At 41.2% G+C, this 20492-nt stretch overlaps 1 protein-coding gene across 1 annotated transcript in view; it reads left to right on the top strand.

Annotated features, from left to right (window-relative positions):
* Window positions 1-20492, top strand: part of SNX9 (sorting nexin 9) — a 67676-nt gene that overhangs the window by 13002 nt on the left and 34182 nt on the right. Inside the window, exons 7-11 of the mRNA XM_019548625.1 lie at window positions 11432-11615; window positions 12335-12488; window positions 17176-17260; window positions 18385-18510; window positions 18778-18895. Of these exons, the coding sequence (XP_019404170.1) occupies window positions 11432-11615; window positions 12335-12488; window positions 17176-17260; window positions 18385-18510; window positions 18778-18895 (667 nt within the window). The remainder of the gene's footprint in view (window positions 1-11431; window positions 11616-12334; window positions 12489-17175; window positions 17261-18384; window positions 18511-18777; window positions 18896-20492) is intronic.

The following is a 20492-nucleotide window of genomic DNA, read 5'->3' as shown; positions in this document are numbered from 1 at the left end:
GCTGAGTGATCTTCCCACGAGATGTCCGGGTAATTGAAGTCACCCATGACAACCAAGGTCCTGGAGCAAGCGGCCTCAGTCAGTTACTGGGCGAACTCCTGGTCAAGCTCGGGACTTTGAGTGGGAGGTCTGTAGTAGGAGGTGGGAGGTCTGCTCCTCACTCCTGACCTGCAGCACCCTGGCATTGCTTGTTCCTGTGCTGATCCACAGCCCTCCTGGTGCCCCTTGCTGTAGCTGCAGAGTAAAGGGCACCTGAAGGGCCTCTTACCCTCCACCCCAGCCCTGCTGGTGCCCCTCACTTCCAACCCACTGCCCTGCAGCAGCCAGCACCACATACTTCCCTGTTGCCCCTCCTCTGCCCCTTCCTGTGCTGGAGGAGCAGGGGCCTCCCCCACCCTGCTGCAGCCAGGGAAAACTTTGATGGTGAGCAAAGAGCAAAAGCCCAAATCCTGGAAATATGTTGATATTTAAAAAAACCCTGCCTGGATGGAGATGGGAGGACCCAACAAGAGGACATGTCTGGGGAAAACCCGGACGTATGGTAACCCTATGGTAACACTTCCATTGCTCAGAGTGTGGGGCATTGCATGGCACTTCAGTGCGTGCCTGCCCAGCACTCCCTCCTGCTTCTAATAGGGGGTGGGAAAAACCAAGTCGAACTGCTCTGGAATTTTTCCCCCTCTGCCCACCTAAAAAGCAGGCAATCTCACTGTGACTTAGACAATTAAAAACCTTGGGTGCTGACAGATTTGGGGAGGGAGGGAGTGCACGGAGCACATTACTTTGAGCCAGCTCTGCAGCATCTATGTTGATCGAGTGCTTCAGCGGAGCTTTTTGGAGTTTTTATCCAAAGCTGATTCAATCGGCTTTTAGATAAAAGTACCAACAAAGCCCCACTAAAACATCCATTCTGTATAGACATTGGGAAAGCCGAATCCAGCTGCAATGCCTCTTCTGGTCATGCACTGGGCTTGATGTAGGACTTTTTGAAATAAAGCACTGCTTTGCTCCCCCTGCATCTGCAAGCAACCCTTGAGTGCCAATTGTCTGGAAAAAACTTCTTAACTGCAAAAATCTTCACTAATTTCCATGCATAGTCCTTTGTGTTTGAAATGCTAGGAATAAATCTTTCATCCTTGTAGTCTATGGAGCTCCTTTGGTCCAGTAGTACTACTATGGTCAAAAGTCTGTAGGCAATTCTTCTGTATGCATTCCTGTTTCAGACATTGGTGTTTGCCATTTGAATGAACTGCCACTGCCAAAACAGGTATCTGAAACTAGTTTTGCTTCTAGCTACGTTTAGGAGGAAAATGTGAATTTGAAATCTTCATGGCTTTTTATAGGTAACTGGGTTCCCCTTGGGTTTGCATTGGTATTTTGGAAAAAGAATCAAAGTTTTGAAATTATTACTGTGCACAAAATTATATTCTGAAGAAACAAATATAGCCTCCGTAGCAAGATACACATTTGCTGTGCAAGTTAAGCATATTGCCTGTTAAGAACAAGCTTATCTTCAAAAACAGTACACGAGTCTCTTAACTTTCTGTGTATGACTTGAATCATAGTATGATGTGTAGCTACTATAGTTTTGCTTGTAATGAGGAACTAGTAAAGTCTTGGTTCCTAAGGTGCTGAGAGTTGAGACTAATGCTGCCTTGCCTTGTTTCCTGCTGTAAACGAGCACATCACTAACTGGGTTTAGGGAAGTTGTGTGACCTGGAAGTGGTCTACAGCTATAAACATTCAAATCTATGATGGTAACGAGTATTTTTTTTAGAATCTGTTGATGAGTTTGTTTCCATATTCGTGCGTCATTCTCATCAGTGGTATAGTTTCACTTCTATAGGAAAGTGACTGTGGCACTAGTTCCTGAAAAAAATATGTATTCTGCAAATTCAGCTTTCTGTGAATTGTGAAGTGTTTTATTTTCACTGTTCCATGCCATTACAAAATATCTAGGGTTCACTGATAAAGCCCTGTCAAAGCAATAGGTATTTATGGAAGTATTTTGTAAAATGAAAAAACCATGCTCTTCCAATTGATCAATACATCAAGTAATTATCAAGTTTAAAAAAAAAACAACAAAAACAAACCTTCTTGAACTGAATCTAAATAGTATTGTCTGACATTTATAACTGGGGGGGAGGGGGGAGAGAAAATATGTAGGAAAAATATCCCCCAACTTACTATGCTTGGAGTAGCGTTTTCTCACAACTCAAACCTGGCTTGATGACAGACCTCCAGAGAGAAATGCAGAGGAAGGCAAGTTTAGAGAAAGGTTTAGCACAGTATCTTTTAAAGTTTTGCTTGTAGGTGCAAGCAGATAACTTTAAATTCCTAATTTGCTTTGGAAGAATAACTAATAGTTTAGTTTAATTTGGAATATGCATAGAGAGTGTGCATTATTTCTTCTTGGGAGAAGGTTGGGACAGGTGGAGCCTAGATCATTCCATGTAATGAAGGGAGGGATTTCATCAACTTTTGACCTCTCTTTGGGTGATGGTAATAGAAGTCTTGCAGCTCCTGGATCCCTTCATATGTTTAACAGAGTGACCTGCTGAGCTGCAGGGATCTTCTTCCTGCTTTTCATAGCAATTTGCTTTCTAAATTATGCCTTTTCTTTATTTGCATTGTAACAAGAATGCTGTGTAGAATATTATGTAGTTCCTTTTAGATAATAGGGTTTCATATGAAGACAGGTCCAATGTTTGAACATACTCCAGAGAACTGCATTGGTAATGTTTTGTATCTTCTTAACCTAAATACAGAGAGGCAAATCTTAAGTTGTGGGAAGCTGCCAGGAGTCCACTGGCTTTAAATTTATACCAAGTGAGGTGTATGTGGCCTCCAAAAACTTGCTTCCCCAACCTTATACCCCCTCCAAGTTATAGAAGTAAAGTCTTTTTAGGTAAGGGTCATGTTGGGAAGGGAGGAATGTACCACAGGTAGGTTTCTACAAAGTCTTTCAAGATCCATAGACTGTCTAGGCAATGGATGGCAGGCAAGGTTCCTTGGGTAGATGTGATATCTTTTATTAGACTGAGTAGTTGGGGGGGGGGAAAGTTCTCTGCAAGCTTTCCAGTGCAATCACCCTTCTTCAGGCATTCAGAGTCTCTGCTGTTCTGCTCTTCTGAGACTCCTAGAAGCTTAGTGGGACAAGATGTCAGTGAGAATGTAAATAGGTAGAAATTGGGAAAAGAAAGGGGAGGGGGTAAAATAACCAAAGACAGTAAGGGAGACCCTACTGTAGTAGTTTTCCAAGGTAGAAAAGAAGCTGTCTGAAAAAAGTAAATAGCTGGAAATGGTAAAGACAAGGGGGGGGGGGGCAAGAAAAGTGTAAGGTCAGGTCTGACAGGTACCTGGTAAATGAGATGTTAGGCAGGTTGTAATGTGTCATAAATTCAGTGTTTATGATGGGTCCATGATTTTTTGAATCCAGATTTATGAAGTGAAGTTCATAGGCTTGTCTACGAAGGTGTTTTCTAAGCTCCCTTTGAGGATTAGAACTGAGAGATTGGAGGAGGAGTGATTGTCCTGTGAGAAGTGTGCCCCTACAGGTAGCTGGGTATTCTTGTCTTTTGGTATATTTTTTGCTGTGCTGTTCATTCCTTTTCTACCCTTTGTCTTCCTAATTTCTACCTATTTACTTTTTCACAGACATTCTCTTTTCTACCTTGGAAGACCACCCTTACTTCTCTTTGGCTTTTTTTTCCCTCCTTGTTTCTCCCCCCCCCCCCCCCCCATCTTTTTGTTTTCCTCGTTTCCACCTATTTGTGTTCTTACTGACCTCCTGTCACATTTAGCTTCTTCCATTCTTCGAAGTCTCAGAACAGGAGAGACTCCTTATGCCTGTAGAAAGGTGATTGCACCAAAAAGCTTGCCAAGAACTTTTTTCCAGCTATTCAGTTGGTCTAATAAAATATCACATGTACCCAAAGAACCCTGCCTGCTTATGTCCTTAAACCGGCAAGGCTACAAACAAAAACCTAGGCAATAAATGAAAACCTGACATAGATTTGGAGCCAGTGGAGCTTCCCTCAACGCAAGATTAGCCTCCAAGTTGAAACACAAAACGATGCCAATGCAGTTCTCTGAAATACAGTTTGATAAATGAATTGAGAGGTGCTTTTGGAGTTAGCATGGCTGCTGAAACATGCCAAGTTGATGGTGTTTAAGAGGTTTTTGTAACCTTTTAAATGGCAGGCTTCTAGATATGTCAGGAAAGGCTGTTTCATGGTCTTATATTGCAGTAAAGCAAACTTTTTAGGTTAGATATTAGGAAGAGTTTGCTCACTATGACAATGTAGTTAAGCATTGGAACCAATTTACCCAGAGAGGTTGTGGAACCTCCATCCTTGGAAGTTTTTAAGATCAGGTTAAATACTTGGCTAAGATTTAGATGGAGATGATTCTTCCTTTGGCAGGAAGTTAGTGCAGATGAACTCCTGGATGACTCTGTGATCTAGATCTGTCCTGCAGGGCATGGGTCAAGCATCACATGCTAATTTACTCACTTCACAGCCTCTCTACCATTTGATGACATCACAGTAGAAACTAACTTATGCAATTTACTAATTCTTGCTTTCTTAACTTTATTAATGTGAACATATGTGATTTATACACTTGTGTAATAAAACAGTAGCTTTGGAGGTATATAACACCTTTGTGTGTGCATTTTAAACTGTAATGCTGCATTACAGAATAAAATTGTAATTGCTCCATAAGTAGGAAAATATCAACAACAACAAAAAAAAAGGATTGCACAACTAACTAAATAGTTGTGGGAGAACAACGCAGCTAAAATTTCTGGAAGTACTAAACTGAATCACTCATCTTTTCTAAATAAATATACAAAGGGTGCTTTTTCCATTCTTCATGCCATCTCACTTACGCATGATTGGATGTATAAACTCTGAGAGCAGTTAGTTACCCACAGTGCTTTGTTTTTGGAGTTCTCGAGCACAGAATAAGAAGACTGGAAACTTTTTTTGGGTATACCTTGGTCTGCCCCCTCAGGTTGGGAAGGCCCACATGGCCAGAGTCTGAGTAATTTAATGCGGAAATTTTAAATGGTGGGTATGAGGTCAGGAAGGATCCAAGGGATCTGGAGTGGGAGTGCTGCTTCATGGTAGCCACTGCTGCTCAAAGTCAACCAAAGAGCTGAACTTGTGATTGATTGCAAGTCAGAGGAATTTTTCTGGAGGTGATTCTTTGTGAAGAAATGCAGATAAGTCTGGATTTTTTTAGATCTTCAATAGCACTTATACTTTGGCCTGCAGCATTTATTGTGGGTATCTTCAAATTCCCTCTACAAGGGATTGTAGAACTCTGCAACATTTTTCCAACCTTTAGACATAAACTGCTACCTTTAGAGTCTGGATATGGCACCCTAGTTATTGACCAAAACTAAAGTGGGTGATTAACTCCTCTTGAACAGGGACATCAGCAGTGTACCATGCCAAATGGCATCAGCCCTCTGCTTTGAGCAGGGGTGACACCCACCATTCAGAGATGCTGCTGGTGGTCATGGAATGTTGAGCAATCTGTGATGCGAGAGTTAGTAGAGTTGTTCTCAATATGCTGAAGACTTGCAAAACAGCCCTAGACTAAACAAAGTTGGACTTCTCCCCAAATAACGAATTTAGCTGTTGGATGCTTGCATGCTTTCTATTATTGTGGAGTTACTGTCTTGCTTTCTGTAATATAATATTGTGCTCTGGTACTTTGGGACTGATCAGGTTAACAAACTTATTGTGATGACAGTCCCATCAGTTTTGTGTACAAGTTTCTGCTTGCATGCATGTTGGTGAGATGGCATACGGCATGCATGAGTTGCACCAGCTGCCTCATTGCAGGAAAGTTCGCTGTATTGTGCTGAATGTTGCCATGTATTCTCTTACTCCCTCTTGCTTTCATTTTCCTCTTTCACTAAACATTTCTTATTTTAAGGTGGAATCCTTGGCACCTGCCACTCCAACTTGTAATCAGGAAAGCCTTAGCCAGTCACCTCCTTTAACTCCTACTACAAGAAAGGTAATAAGAAAAAACAAATCAAAAGCAGCCTTCAGCAAAAACAAGACACATTTTAATTACCAGAGGATAGTGTTTTTTCTTTTTTCACTACTATATGAAATGCTTTAATATGATCCTTTAAGTGTATAGACATGAAAATAGTGAGGTTTTAGGGAGTTTACATTATCTCTGTATTTGGTACCACTGTGACTGCTGTCATAATATGACAGTACCTTAATTCTAGTATCTGTTCAAGGGGGCATAGAATAATTGCAGAAGGTTTGATAGAAAAAAGCATAGGAATGGATAAAAGATGGGAAAACCAGGCCTTTATAGTGAAAGATTTGAGGAACCTTATCAAAGAGGAACTTACAGGATGACAAATTTTTGTCTAGAAAGAAACCGATCTTTTAACATGGAGGATAAATCATCCAAATTATTTAAGAAGGTTTGTGATGCACTCTCAGTAGAGACCTTTAGGAAAACATCCAAACAAAACTTTGTTTAAACATAAGTTCTAGTTCAAGCACAGCTGTTAGAGTTGAAGTAGAAATGAATGAAGCCATGCTCTTACGTGATTTTCTATGTGGTCTCCTGTAATATCTCTTCCAGCCTTAAAGAAAGGAAAATAAGAGTAGTACAGAGGAAAAACAAGCATTCAGTCTTCCTTCCATTAGATTAGCTCAGTTCATTTCTATTAGTCATATTCTGCTTCTAGTGAGAGGAGGGACATCTTAACCCAGATTTTACTGCCTTCCTTGCCAAAGGGTTTATATAGTTAAGGGTACAGATACCATAGTATGTTTTTATACTCCATTGTAAAGGCAGACTGTCTACCTATCTGTCACTGTACATAGTGTGCCCACTCATCTATAGGAGATCAGGTAATAACTTGAGCCAAGGCCTACCTAGGATAAATGAAGAGAACCAAAGCTACAGCCTCAACATATACACTGGTGTAACTTAAGCTATCGTACAGTTACTACTGTATTTTTGAGAAGCAAGTTTTACATGGGGCAGGGCATCTTACACTGTACATAGTGTGTGAGTGCATTGCATTGTACGAAGCGCATTGTACAGCTTGTTACTTAAGGAGAAACTGGTTGTTTGTCCAGATCTTGGTATAACTATTCTTTCCATAGGCTTTGAAAAATTAGGGATATAGACATGGATATAAGCATGGCACGTATCCCTCATCAAGTAGAAACAAAGGCTGATTCTGTGAGAGAATAGTTTCTCCCCTCCTTCCCTCTTGCTTAGCTAAAAGGGAAGGAAAAGCTCAGGAAAAAGATGAGAACTTCAGTAGCTTGTATCGTTTCCTTTCAGAAGCAAAGTCTCTGTGGACTTTTATCCTCTTATGCTCCTGAATGTATCTACTTCTGCCTGCTGTCTTTCAAAATGTGAAGATGAGCTTTGTCCATTTATTTATTTAGTCTCCCCACTATTCTGCAGCAGAGCTCATATTTCCTTTGCCACCTACTTACATGTACTGCAGTGGAAGGGAAGACTTCACTTCCTTTTTCAGTCTTCCCACTACTAAGCTTATGATTCCCAATTAACTGAGCAGCGTACATTACAGAATGCATGCAAATGATGACTTACGTAAACTGTTCTTTTGTAGGTGCTGCATGCATAAAAGCCTTTTCCCACATGATTTGCTCCCAGGATGAGTGCTTAGTCAACACCTTGAGCACTCCACTTCAACCCTGACGACTGCATATCTTCTTCCTTCATCGCCCACACACCCTGTAAAAACAAATCCACAGGTTCTTCAAATTATTGATGACTTTGGGGTAGCAGAGCACTAATCTGTCAATCTAGCCACCCATGAATAGGAAAACCTTGTAACTGAGCAGCAGGTCCCCAGTTACTGTTCTTCTCTGGTTCATTAACTTCTAGTTTTAGAAGTTGTTACTAACCAAGAAAAAGCTTGTGTCAGAGGAAGCCTAGATCCATTTCAGCGTGAACCCAGACAGACAGCCCTTTTTCACATGATTTGCAAATAGTCAATCAACCTCCCTTCTAAGAGTCTAGATTTTTCCCCAAGGATAGATTCTAAACTTATCAGCTTCAGTAGCATAACACCCTTTGGTGCTGCCTAAAGAAGGGGACTGTGCCCTCATTCCTGTACCCCTTCCCTGCAGCAGCTGTAGCTCCGGCTCCAGCAGTTGGGAGGTCAGTATAAAAGCAGGAATGGATAGAAGAGGGAGCAGTAGCTGGAGGCTTTGTTGCAGGGGGGAGATGTTGGCTTCTGTTTGTTTCCAAAACATCAGTATTTAAAAAGCCATTTGACATGTCAGTGGCAAAAAAAAAAGAAAAAAGGATGTTATTTTTTTCCCCCTTCTCTCAACAGTGAACCTATGGTTACTGCTCATTCCTGCTATATGGTATGCCACCAACTATCAAGGTCCAGAACTGGCCACTTACACCTCTGATCAGCTTGAATGACTGACTGTTTATCATAATACTTTTCAATACCTAACACTTGGGGAATTTTATTTTGGTTTGTGTATGTGTTGAGGGTAGGAGGGGAAGATATGTAGGTCCGTGTGGATCTTCCCAAATATTAAAGGTTTTCTAATGCATAATTGTATTGTGTGCTTTTGAAGACCATTTTTCACGCAACCCTGAAAATATTTGTCAGTCTTGCCTACTGTGAAAACAGGTTTCACAGCATGAATTTGTGGCATGTTTTAGCTCTCTTTGTTATACTTTCTCCTCCCCCACCCTCCACACCTCCCATGCACTCATGAGTTTTGTGCTCCAGGCAAATTGTCCTGCTATTCTTGTGAAAAGCCACTATTCCACCAGATGGCAAGAGGAATATTTACTAGGTATTGTATAGCTCAGTGCAGATTGATATATTTGAGCCCTCTTGAAGTTGGACAGACCACAGTGCTGGCTTGAAGTGTTGATAGTAATTTGTGCTGTTGACTTGACTAGATTCTTTACTGAGTGCAGATTGGAGCTCTAGGTGTGTTCTTGCAGCTAAACAAGCGAGTTGCCAAGGTGTGAATGTGAGGGCCATCAGCCTAGCCACATCCATCTCTCATAAGATGGGGTGCAGTTCTCTCTAGGAGGCTGTGGAGAGAAGTGAACTATTTTACCACCATATAGGTATTTTGGCACCCAGAATCATTGAGGAATCTAGAGGACCCCCCCCCCCCAGCTGCAATCTCACTACAGTATGGGTAATTTTAAATTGTATTTTACCGCAAGTGATATTAAATAATCAGGATTTGGTGTCTGAGCAATTGATTTCAGCTTTCTTGATGTGTCTTTGTTCAAAATAGTGTGATATACTCATTCTACCCTTAAAATAAAATGTTTAATCTCTCAAAATCTAGCAACTCAAATCTTACTCAGATTTTAAAGGCAAGTTTACTTGCCAGTGGAGGCCAAGCAAGTGCAGAAAACTTGAGCTGCTGAAGTGATAGCTTTTTAAGAGAAGTTGATCATGTGAAGAGCTTTGTAGCTGGTAGCTTTGTAATGAATGTCATAATGAAATCTTCAGTTATAACCAGTGCTGTCCATAATGCATATACATTTGTTGCTTGGAATTGTCAAATGGAAGCAGTGGCATTTGAGAAACATGTCAATGAATCTCTGCAAAACTCAGATTTCCACTCAAAACTGACTTCTTCCTCTTCTGTTTTGACAGAACCAGAATGAGTGCCAGGTGTCTTTTGCCATTTTAAATCTAAAATATCTGGAGCAGGGTGCACTTAACCAAATTCTGCCGTTCGTGTAGTCTAAAAGCAAAATTAACTGAGGAAAATATTCAGCCAGTAAATAATTTAAGATCATCATGGTCTAGTGAAGCTAACTTTCTGAATTTGAGGTAAATATAGGAGTTTGTAGAAAAAAATCTTTAAAAGGTAGGCTTTGATTTGTTTTTCTTTTGAAGTTCATTAGTGGTATATAGTGGGTGCATCTACACAAGACACTTTACTGTGGGGTTGACTAATTAGCTCCGCAATAAAGCATCACCATCTACCTGTGCACCCTTATTAGGCTGGTGTAAACTAATTAATTCCTCTGTAAGATAGTACTGCCTGGCACAAGTACTGTCCTACAGCAGAGTTATTTACTTTGCTGCATTGCATGTGTAGATGGTGCCCAGGGCTTGCTGGGGCATGAGGGTGCTACAGTACAGGGGCTGCCTGCCAGCTAGCCCTTCACTGTAGCACTCTTTTGCCCCAGCTGGCCCCTCTGCAGCACATTCAACTGGGGCAGAGCAGCTCCAGGCTGGCAGGCTTACCCCCGAAGGCCCCTGTCAGCCAGGGCTGTGCTGTCCCAGGTGTACATGTAAATGCGCCCAGGAGGAATCAACTCCAGCACAAACTGTGCCAGAGTTTCTTTGCATCACATTAAGATCATGTGTACACGTGCCCAGTATATTTCATCTGCACTGTGCTTTTCATTGCACCTGGAGATGATTGCTATGGATAAGGATGCTTTAGGAAACTAATAGGATGAGTAATTTATTGATATATCTATGAATAGCTGGACAAGTAGTATGTTCAGTAATGTCCTAGTTCTGTATCCATGGAAGACTAATAACCTATCTAGGTGCTTATCTGCCTGTCATCACTGTGGTATATGAGCACCTTAAGCCTCATACAGACATTTAGTTTCTCTTGGGAGAGTTGCTGCTCTCCCAGGAGAAACCATGTGGATGCAGATATTCAGGGGGTTTTTTGCCAGGGTAAAAATGGCTGGTGCAGGAGAGAAATAATTCTGGAACAACCAGGGTTAAATCACTGCAAAGAGTTTCACCTGGGAGAGTTAATATCTATACCTGCTGTGGCTTCTCACAGAAGAAAACAGCCGTTTAGTATCCTTTACCCTCCATTTCCCCTGTGCTCCCCTACCCTCTGGGGAGATGGTGTATCACTCACTGGACTCTGCTGCTCCAGCAGGAAGCACAATGCATACATCTCCTTTGTCATCATTGTGCTGCAGGGAAACACAGGAAATGGGGCAGTCTGGGTCAGCCAGTCGGGGCTGCCCTGTGCACTGCTACCATCTGTTGCCAGGTAGATTAAGAAAGTAGAGTACCCTGTGATGTATGCATAGAATACCCCTCCTCCCCCTTCCTTCCCTCCTGCAGGTACTGCGAGCTTTCCATTCTTCAAGGCATGCTCATTCTGTTGTCTGTACATGCATGTCTGGGTACATTTCTCTACCAGAAGAACAAACCAGGGCAAATTCTTCCAGGTTAACTTAATGTCTATACACAGTCATGGATTGGCATAGGTGAATTTTAGGGCTAATGTCAAAGAACTGAACACAGAATTTGTAGCTTCTCTCTAGAAATTTTAGTCTCTCCCACTGATGATATAGTGTATATTTCCTCTGTGTCTTTTTTTCTTTTCCCCCCTCCCCAGCAGTTTGTCCTTTTATTTATTAATTGTAGGTTACCAATGCCAATGACCCCTGGTCAAACTGGAACGCAGGTAAATCTGGAAACTGGGACAGTGCAAACTCTGGTGACAGCTGGGCAACCAAACCTGAAAGTGCAGCTGGACAGAAAAACAGTGCTTCAAACAACTGGGAGGCAGCAGGAGCATTTGGTCACCCACAGGCTTATCAAGGTCCAGGTCAGCTAAGTCTTCCCATAATTGGTTCATATTTACTTGTTCTTTGAGCAGATAAGGGAGTCATGGGCATTTGTGAGGATTATCTGAACAGTGATAATCTGAGGGAGGGAGCCACTAAGAACAGTGGTTGCTGTGAGGTACGATAGTGGGCCCTCAAAATATTTCCTTTTGAAAGTTTCAGTGACATACAACAATCCGTCTTTTCAGAATCTCCTGAAGAATTATCAGGTGAGAATCATGCTGATTAATCCCTAGCACACTGTTCACATAAATGCAGTTTTGTTGACAACAGGTGGCCTTAAATCTGGGTCTGCCTGGTTCTGTCTGTCATTAGGTCTGGCCTGTGACTTTAAGTCTTCTAACCTTAAGAACTGGAGTGTTTCACAGGACTTTTTAATCTTTGCAGCACTGAAGGTGGAGGTGAAGGGAAGGATTCGTATATGGGGTTAGACTAACTTTACAGGGTCGGCTAAGTGCATCCTTACTGTAATACACTCACGTTTTTAGAAACCTGTTACAAACATACCATGTTGTTAATCTGTTTATTTTGGTGGGGCTTTGACACATTCTGCATGCATAGCCAAAGTTGGACTGAATTACTTCTTGGTATCTTCTACTACTGTGTTTTTTGTTTTTCTCGTGAGTCTGGGAGCAAGCTGGCTGAGAGGAGATCCTTTTGGACTTGTACAGTAACTAATTTTTCTCTTTGTTCTATTCAGCAGCTGCTGATGATGATGATTGGGATGATGACTGGGATGACCCCAAATCCACTTCACCACAGTATCTTGGTTATAAGGAAACTGAGCCTTCTGAGGCAGGGGGCCCTCAGCGTGGAAATACTCGGGGAGCTGCCATGAAACTACCACTTAACAAGTAATGATTAGCAAACTAGGAAAAAAACACTGTATAGATTGGAGGGGAATTATGAAATTGCTGTATGTAATAGTCGTATTGTAAAGGCTTTTGATATGGTCTCCCACAGCATTTTTGCAAGCAAGCTAAGGAAGTATGGGTTGGATGAATGGATGAAGGTGGATACAAAGCTGGCTGGATTGTTGGGCTCAGCGGGTAGTGATCAGTGGCTCAATGTCTAGTTGTCAGCCAGTATCAAATGGAGTGCCCCAGGGGTCAGTCCGGAGGCCAGTTTTGTTTAATACCCTCATTAATGATTTGGAAGACAGGATGGATTGCACCAAGCTGGGGTGTCTAATGTATATGCTGGAGGGTAGGGCTAGTGTTCAAAGTGACCTAGACAAAATGGATGATTGGGCCAAAAGAAATCTCATAAAGTCCAACGAGGACAAGTGCAAACTCCTGCGCTTAGGATAGAAGAATCCCATACGCCACTACAGGCTTGGGACCAACTGGCTAAGCAGCAGCTCTCCAGAAAAGGCCCTGGGGGTTACAGTGGACAATAAGCTGGATATGAGTCAGTGTTCCCCTGTTGCCAAGAAGGCTACAGCATACTCGGTTGCATTAGCAGGAGTGTTGCAAACAGATTGAGGGAAGTGATTATTTCACTCTGTTCCACACTTGGTGAGGCCACATCTGGAGTACTGTGTCCAGTTTTGGACCCCCCCCCCACTATAGAAAGAATGTAAGCAAGAATGTGGAAGGGGCTGGGGCACATGACTTATGAGGAGAGGCTTTAGAAACTGTGCTTATTTAATCTGGAGAAAAGAAGACTGAGGGGGGATTTGATAACAGCCTTCAACTACCTGAAGGGTGATTTCCAAAAAGGCTGGATCTAGACTGTTCTCAGTGGTGGCAGATGACAGAACAAGAAGCAATTATCTTAAGTTGCAACTAAGGGAGGTTAAGGTTGAATAGTAGGAAAACCGTTTTCACTAGGAAGATGGTAAAGCACTAGAATGGGTTACTTGCAGAGATGGGCAAATCTCCACCCTTGGAGTTTTTTAAGGCCTGGCTCAACACAACCTTGGCTGGAACGATTTAGTTGGGAATGGTCCTGCTTTGAGCAAGGGGTTGGACTAGATAACCTGAAGTCCCTTCCAAACCTCATTTTCTATCTTTCTAAGTCCTATCTTTTTAAGCAGTCTTTTATTTGATTTTTTTTTTAGACTGAAAGATGTTAACGTGCTGTAGTTTTGAAAACCTATATGGTGCCAGGGATGAAGCTAAAAGGAAAAAAAACACTTGAATTGTGGCCTTTCAGTTGTCACTCCTATATAGAAATATATGTTGCATTACCCCTAACTGCGGGTAATGTCCTTTAACCAATTTTTGTTTTCTACAAGGAATTTTCTTTTCTTTTTGTTTTTTAACGACTGTATTAGTTTTAAGGACTTTATCCTGATACTTATTTTCTTAGGAATAGTTGCAATAATAAAGCTGTCATAAATTTTATATAATGCCATGTCTGTCTGGATGCTACATCGCTCTTTTCTTTAAATAACACAATTGTTTACTGATCTCCCAATGTGTGCAGTCAAAGAAGCATATCAGATTTATTTGGGGAAACATCTAATTTTTACTCTCCAGCTTTTTAATAGCAATTGATGTGTATAAAAGCTGGCTGTGTGTAGTCCAGACTTGTTTGGCAGTGTAGCAGAACCTCACAATAGGCACTTAACCGAGTCCTAATGCCTGATCTGTTGTTGGTTGTGGTTGATGATCTAGTTTGTTGTTTAGTTTTTGCTTTAAAACTCTCCAAAGCCTTATGTAAAGTAAAATCAGGAGACATAGAAAATACTTGGATGGCAAACAAATGATATGCTTATTTTATTGGCCTGTATACAAACTTTTGTGTGTAGTCATTTCCATTGCTTTTGTTTGCTTAAGACAGAGGTTGGCAGCTGACAGCCCGCAGGGTTGATTTGGCCTGCAGAGCCATGGGACTTTGACAGTAAGGTGCTTTGTCCACGCCATAGCCAGGTGGCGGAGAGAAGCGGTAGCAACCAGGTTATAACACCAGCCTGTCTTGGACCTGAGCTGGGTCATTCTGGCATGTTCCCAGAAAATGATGCTGACTGCTGGCTTAGGTTTATAGTACATCTTGTCAAGACACAGCTGTTTTTGCAACTGAGCAGTGCTTGTAGAGATATTGTCTTTATTTTAGTGTTTAATGTAAGAAAGACTAGCTCTTACACAGATGAGTAAAACTTTATAGACAATTAGACCAAATAGCAACATGAACTCTCCTAAAAAAACCCACAAAGTGTACTTCTAAAAGACTTCTGTTCACAGACTGGTAGTTTTAGGTATGTGTTTATAATATATGGTTGTTCAGATCAGAAAGCTCTGTGGGTGTTTGATGGCCAAACACTAGCTTCAAGTTTGCCTATACAATTGCATTTCTTAAGTATTTGCCTCCGGAGCTAATATTAAAGTTGTGATTTATCTTTGTTTTATTTATTACTTTTATTTTACTCAAATGTAACCTGAGTGAGTATTTATTTAAAGTCAGTCAGTCAGAGTACAGGACTTTTGCAATTGATAACTAAGGCTACTACATACAAATGTTCAGTTTCTAAGGGGAGAGGAGTGATTTCTCCTGGTACACAGCAGAAGTTTGCAGACTTTCAGGCTCTTTTTCCCAAAGCAAAAATAGTCTCTGGAAGAAAAATAACTGGAACAGCTGGGATTAAGTCACTCCCGGGAGAGGTTTCTCCAGAGGACCAGCAGGAGTGGAGCTGAAGGAAAGGCTCCTGTACCTTCCCAAGACTGGGGTCACCTTGAGAGAGCTGCTCCCATCCATCTTGTGGACCTGAGGGGAAGGAAGGGGAATAGCAACTGCTAGCTGCTCCCTTCTGATTTTTTTTGCCAGAGTCCCTTTTGTTCCACTGCTCCCTCTGCTCAGCTGCCAGAGCCATGAGAGACAGCCCCTTCCCCAAGGGGAGCAAGTGTCTGGTTTTGGGAAGGCACTAGAGACTGTCTTGCTGCTCTCTCCTCCCTCCCCAGACCAGTCCGAGAGGTGAAGAAGAGGAGCCACATTGTTTCCTGTCTCTTCCCTAAGCTGGATGCTGCTCTGTTTACGATGGGTTTTGGGACTTTGCTTCTTCTGGTCTGCTCTGCCCTTGAAAATGGGGAAAGGGGTAGAGAAGGCTGCTCATTCACCTTGTTCCCCAGAGCCTGGTCTGGGGCAGGTGTTAAGAGTCTCTCTGCTGCTTCATTTTTTCCCTTCCCTCAATCATCCCCTTAAGACCAGGAATAGTGGAACAAGCACTGCTCCCCTTGTCTTCTCCAGACTGGGATCTCCCCAGTCTCAAGAAGGCATGGAAAACAGGGGGGAGGAGGGATAAGGCTGCAGACTGAGCAGCTGTACTGCTCCCTCTCCTGGAAAGGTTCTACCAAGAGAAATTTCTCCCAGTGGAAATCAGTATCTTCACACAGCCTAAGACCCCAACTAGTAACTGCTACCAAAACAGATTTTCTTGTGAAAAGTCCTATTAGTCGGAATACTCCCTCTGTGCACTTTCCCTTGGCTCCTATTGAGAAATTGATTCTTCTTAGGCGGGAGGAAATACTTGCATGAATATGGTACAGAATCAAGCCTGTGGTTCCTACAGACAGTCTAATTTTATTTGCTTTTCCTCTTCAGAAAGTCTCAAGTGGTAAAACAGGATGTGTAGACTCATCTAGTAACAAATAGCATCGTCTTTTATAATGATAAACAGGCTAGAACTGGATTAACATCTGTCGTTGACTTTGAGAAGCTGTTTAGTTCATAATTGAGAGAATGTCAGTAGAAGTTTTATAATTGAGAGAATGTCAGTAGAACAGAAAATGGTCCTTACTGCTATGTGAAGTCCTGCTTCAGTTCTGTAACTATTCTTATTACAGTGATATATTTTGTAGTGTGAAAGGTAGAATCTATTTAGAATAACCAGCATTAACACCTTAAACCCTCTGATTTTAGGGTGTTAAAATTTATTACAAGTCGTACTTCACTTCTTTTGTTGCTCCATATAAACAGCAGTTGCTTGGCAGCATTTCAAGTAGTGGGCTAACTTCTGTGAGTCCAGTCATCTCATTGAATAGAGAGGAAATTGGACCTACCTGGTATAGTTAAGATAAACTATGATTTAAGGACATAAGACTGTCGGTCTTTTCTTTAAATTCTACTTGGATGAATTATGCGTATCACGGTGTTCAGGATTACTAGGTAAAATTAATATTGTAACTCATAGTAACTTGTTTTTTTTCTACTAATGATACCTGTGAATTCAAATGACTCTAGTTGACGGGTGATGAATGATGCAATAAAGAATCAGTTGTTACTATATGTACCAGAGTCATGCTCATTCTGATTGGCTTTGCACATCAGACCAATTGTGAGGCTCAGACCATGAGAGACCAGCTTACCTGAAGGGTATGTCTTAAGGCATTCTGCACTTTTCATGAATTATGGGCTGGGCTGCTCAAGAACTGAAACTCTCTCAAATAAAAATTAACCATCAAAGCACTCTATAACTAATGCAAATTTAATTTGGTGTAATGTAAATTTTCTCAATTGCTTTTCCTTAGCACATTAAAGTTTTTTTTAGGTTGTTTTTTTTTTTCAGGCAGGAAATACTGAATCTGTCATTTCTTTGATCAGATTCCCTGGATTTGCAAAACCTGGAATGGAACAATATCTGTTGGCAAAGCAGCTAGTGAAACCCAAAGAGAAAATTTCCATAATTGTAAGTTGTGTTCCTCATAATTTTTTTCCTTTAGCTTCATTGTCTTCTAAATATCTCTCAATTAATCCCAGCATGCAACTAAAAGCATAATTTGGTAATTTTAATACCAGACATAGTGGATAGTGTGGGGGTGAGTGGGTTTGTGGGGGGTTTTGGTTTGGCATTTCTTTGTGTATATTTATGGGAATTGTTTAGTTAAGGCCTTGTTCCTGACAAATGCAGAGTATCTTTAACCCCATTCAAGACTAATGAGAGTCCAGGAGTACCTTTTAGGATTAAACTTACATACAGAAATGTAGGCAGGCTAGCTATGCAGGCAGCATTAACACACTAGCAAGCACAGTTAAAGCGGTAAGGAATAAAAAGGTGTAAGCATGAGTCTGTTCTTGCCTGTGCCTTCAGAGCCTCACTTCTACATGTAGTTCCACCAAATACAAGGGGACTATGTACATAAAGGTGTTCAAGATTTGGTCTTTGTGTCAGAAAAATCACTTAACCATAATTAATGGACTAATATAGAGAGTTTCAAGTGGAAAAAAATCATAGTGGGTAACATCTTTTTAAAACTGTCATATTTCTTGATTAGAATAGTGGATTTCTTAAGTAGAATAGATAAAGGAAAATTGCCTGTAACAAGAAAAATAACTTATGACAAATATTTGGGTTTTAAATGGCTCTCCTAAAAGTTTATTTTAGTTGTATTATTTACCCCTCATTAGTTCATCAATTAGAGGCAGTAGCCTGTGAGAGAATCTAATGGTGCAGAGGCACGAAGCTCAGAGTGCCCCCTGCAAGCTTCTGTTAAATACCCTCAAATCTTGGTCCGGTCCCTGGGAGTGGAGAGTGCCTAATGCCCATCATTGAAATAGCTAATAATACTTTGCTGTGCTGGACCTTAAACAGGGCCTTGATATGGCATTAGTGTTCTGATTTAAGGTGTAAGTTCTTACTGAAATCCATGGAAGTCTTCCAAACAAACTAAGCTCATGAGCTGACCTTTCCAAAAAAAAATGTATAGCATATAACTAAAAAGAAAAGAAAAAACCTTAGTTGCTTTCTTGTTTAATGATGGTCTGTTGTGGTATATGCCCATTTATAGTATTAATGCTTATGATTTCTTGTAGGTTGGTGATTATGGGCCAATGTGGGTTTATCCTACCTCCTCATTTGACTGTGTGGTGGCAGATCCCAAAAAAGGTTCCAAAATGTATGGGTTGAAAAGCTACATTGAATATCAGCTCACGTGTACTGTAAGTATGTCTAACCTTAGTTCTTTACTGTGTATGTATGTTGATATGGGGCTGAGAGTGAAAAATCGATTTTAGGGAACACTCATTTCAGACATTGTCAGTGTTTTCATCATGGTAGACTAAATCTAATATTTAAACAGTAAGTATTTTGGATTTCTTGCAAACATTTCCCTCGAGCTAGTTGGTGGCCCTAAAAGTTTCCATAAGGCTAAAGTCTTTCTTTAAGGATATGTTAAGCAAAAGTGCTTTGTTTTGTCTGTTTTACAGAACACAAATCGATCAGTCAACCACAGATATAAACACTTTGACTGGTTATACGAGCGTCTCCTAGTTAAATTTGGATTAGCCATTCCAATCCCATCTCTTCCAGACAAGCAAGTAACAGGTAAACAAGTTCCCAGCTGTGAAATGAGGGGGATGGGAAGGAAACATTTGCACAATGGTCATCTTTACACATGCTGGGGTGGGGGCACTTTTAATTAGAACAGTTCCAAGAGCCGCTCTAACTGGTGCCCAGAGCATCTCATGCATCAGTGTTGTCACGCTTCAAAATAATGGCAGGGGCACTTTATTTAAAGTCCCTTTGCCTGTTTTGAAGTGTGGAGATGCTGTTACATGAGACACAGGAGCTGGCTAGAGCGCAGCAAGTACAGCGCAATCAGAGCAACTTCCCCACTTGTTTGTAGCATCTTTGAAAGGGTGGCATAGCAGCATTGCTTTGAACACTGAAAATTCTTTTGGATGTGACTGACTAATGATAATCTGATTGGTGACATGTGTCACTATCTATTCAAAACTCAGTTTTGATCTTTTCCAGACCAGAAGCATAAAAGCACTATAGAGAAGGTGCGCCCAATCCTGGTAGGAAAGTTTCAGACTGTCTTGGAAGTGACTTAAGTTTCAGTTTCATTTGATCAGACTGATCTATAACATAGAAGCTTTAAAAACTTGGTGTAGGAGGGGAAAACTGAAACTTGTCTGGAAGGAACAGAGGAGCCCAGGCAGTGTGCTGTTAGTTCTCTCTTCAGAAGTTCCTGTTTTTCTGATGGCTTATTATCACTTGTTTGTAAAAAGCCAAATAAAAGTGCATGCCATTTACAAGACATCCAGCACCTTGTTATAGTATCAGGTAATTTGATCAAACCCTTTTGAAGCCTTTCTGTTGATTTTTTTTTCAAAGACCTTTGGATTGAGTCCTTAGTGCTGTCAGTTGTTCAATTCATCGCACATTAAGTGTGTCTGCATTTTAATAGTGTTTTATGGCTAACAGTAATGTATTTTTTGAGCAATTGTGGGGACTTGACCCAGGAGAAAAATCTATAATTTGTATGTTCCGATGAAAACATTATGCAGCCATTAAGGCACCCACTCAAAAACAAAAGCACAAAAGCAGGCGTTTAGCCAACCAAGTGGCCTGTTCGTACCACTGAAAATGCAACAGTGTCTGTGTGTGAAGAAAGTTGAGCATTGATACAAATGCTGGGATAAGTGCCGAGGAAACTGAAAAGTAAGGAAGTGATTTTGTTTTTTCCTTAGTTAGGCTCCTACTTAGAATTCTACCAGGGTTTGTTCTTAAACGTGTGCACATGAACTAAAAATATACTAGAAGACCTGATGGTGAGACTCTAGATTTCCTTATAATTGGCTCCATAAAAGACTCAAAAGGGACTCTGGCATCTCAATCAACTCTTGTCTTGTGATTTTCGTTGTGGGTATTATGTGAGGGAGGGCTGTTTTGCTTGATTTATGGTAAGAAGGGGTGTTTGTTTCTTTCTTGGAGAGGAAGTTAAATGAAACACTTGGAAAATGATAGACATCTTTCATCATGTTCAGGAGGCTCCTTTCAGAGAACTGCTGTGTAGGAAAATGGCTTTTATAGGCACTAGAGAGGAAACCCTACTATTGGGCCAACTGATTACTGCTTTGCTCGGAAGAGAACATTAATAGGAATCACGTTGTTGCTGGCAACTGTGTGCTGAACC

This window comes from Crocodylus porosus, unplaced genomic scaffold, assembly GCF_001723895.1.
Source record: "Crocodylus porosus isolate Cpor-Errol unplaced genomic scaffold, CroPor_comp1, whole genome shotgun sequence".
Taxonomy (NCBI): Eukaryota; Metazoa; Chordata; order Crocodylia; family Crocodylidae; genus Crocodylus; species Crocodylus porosus.
Note: the sequence above shows the minus strand (reverse complement) of the source record. Positions and strands in the feature narration are given on the sequence as shown.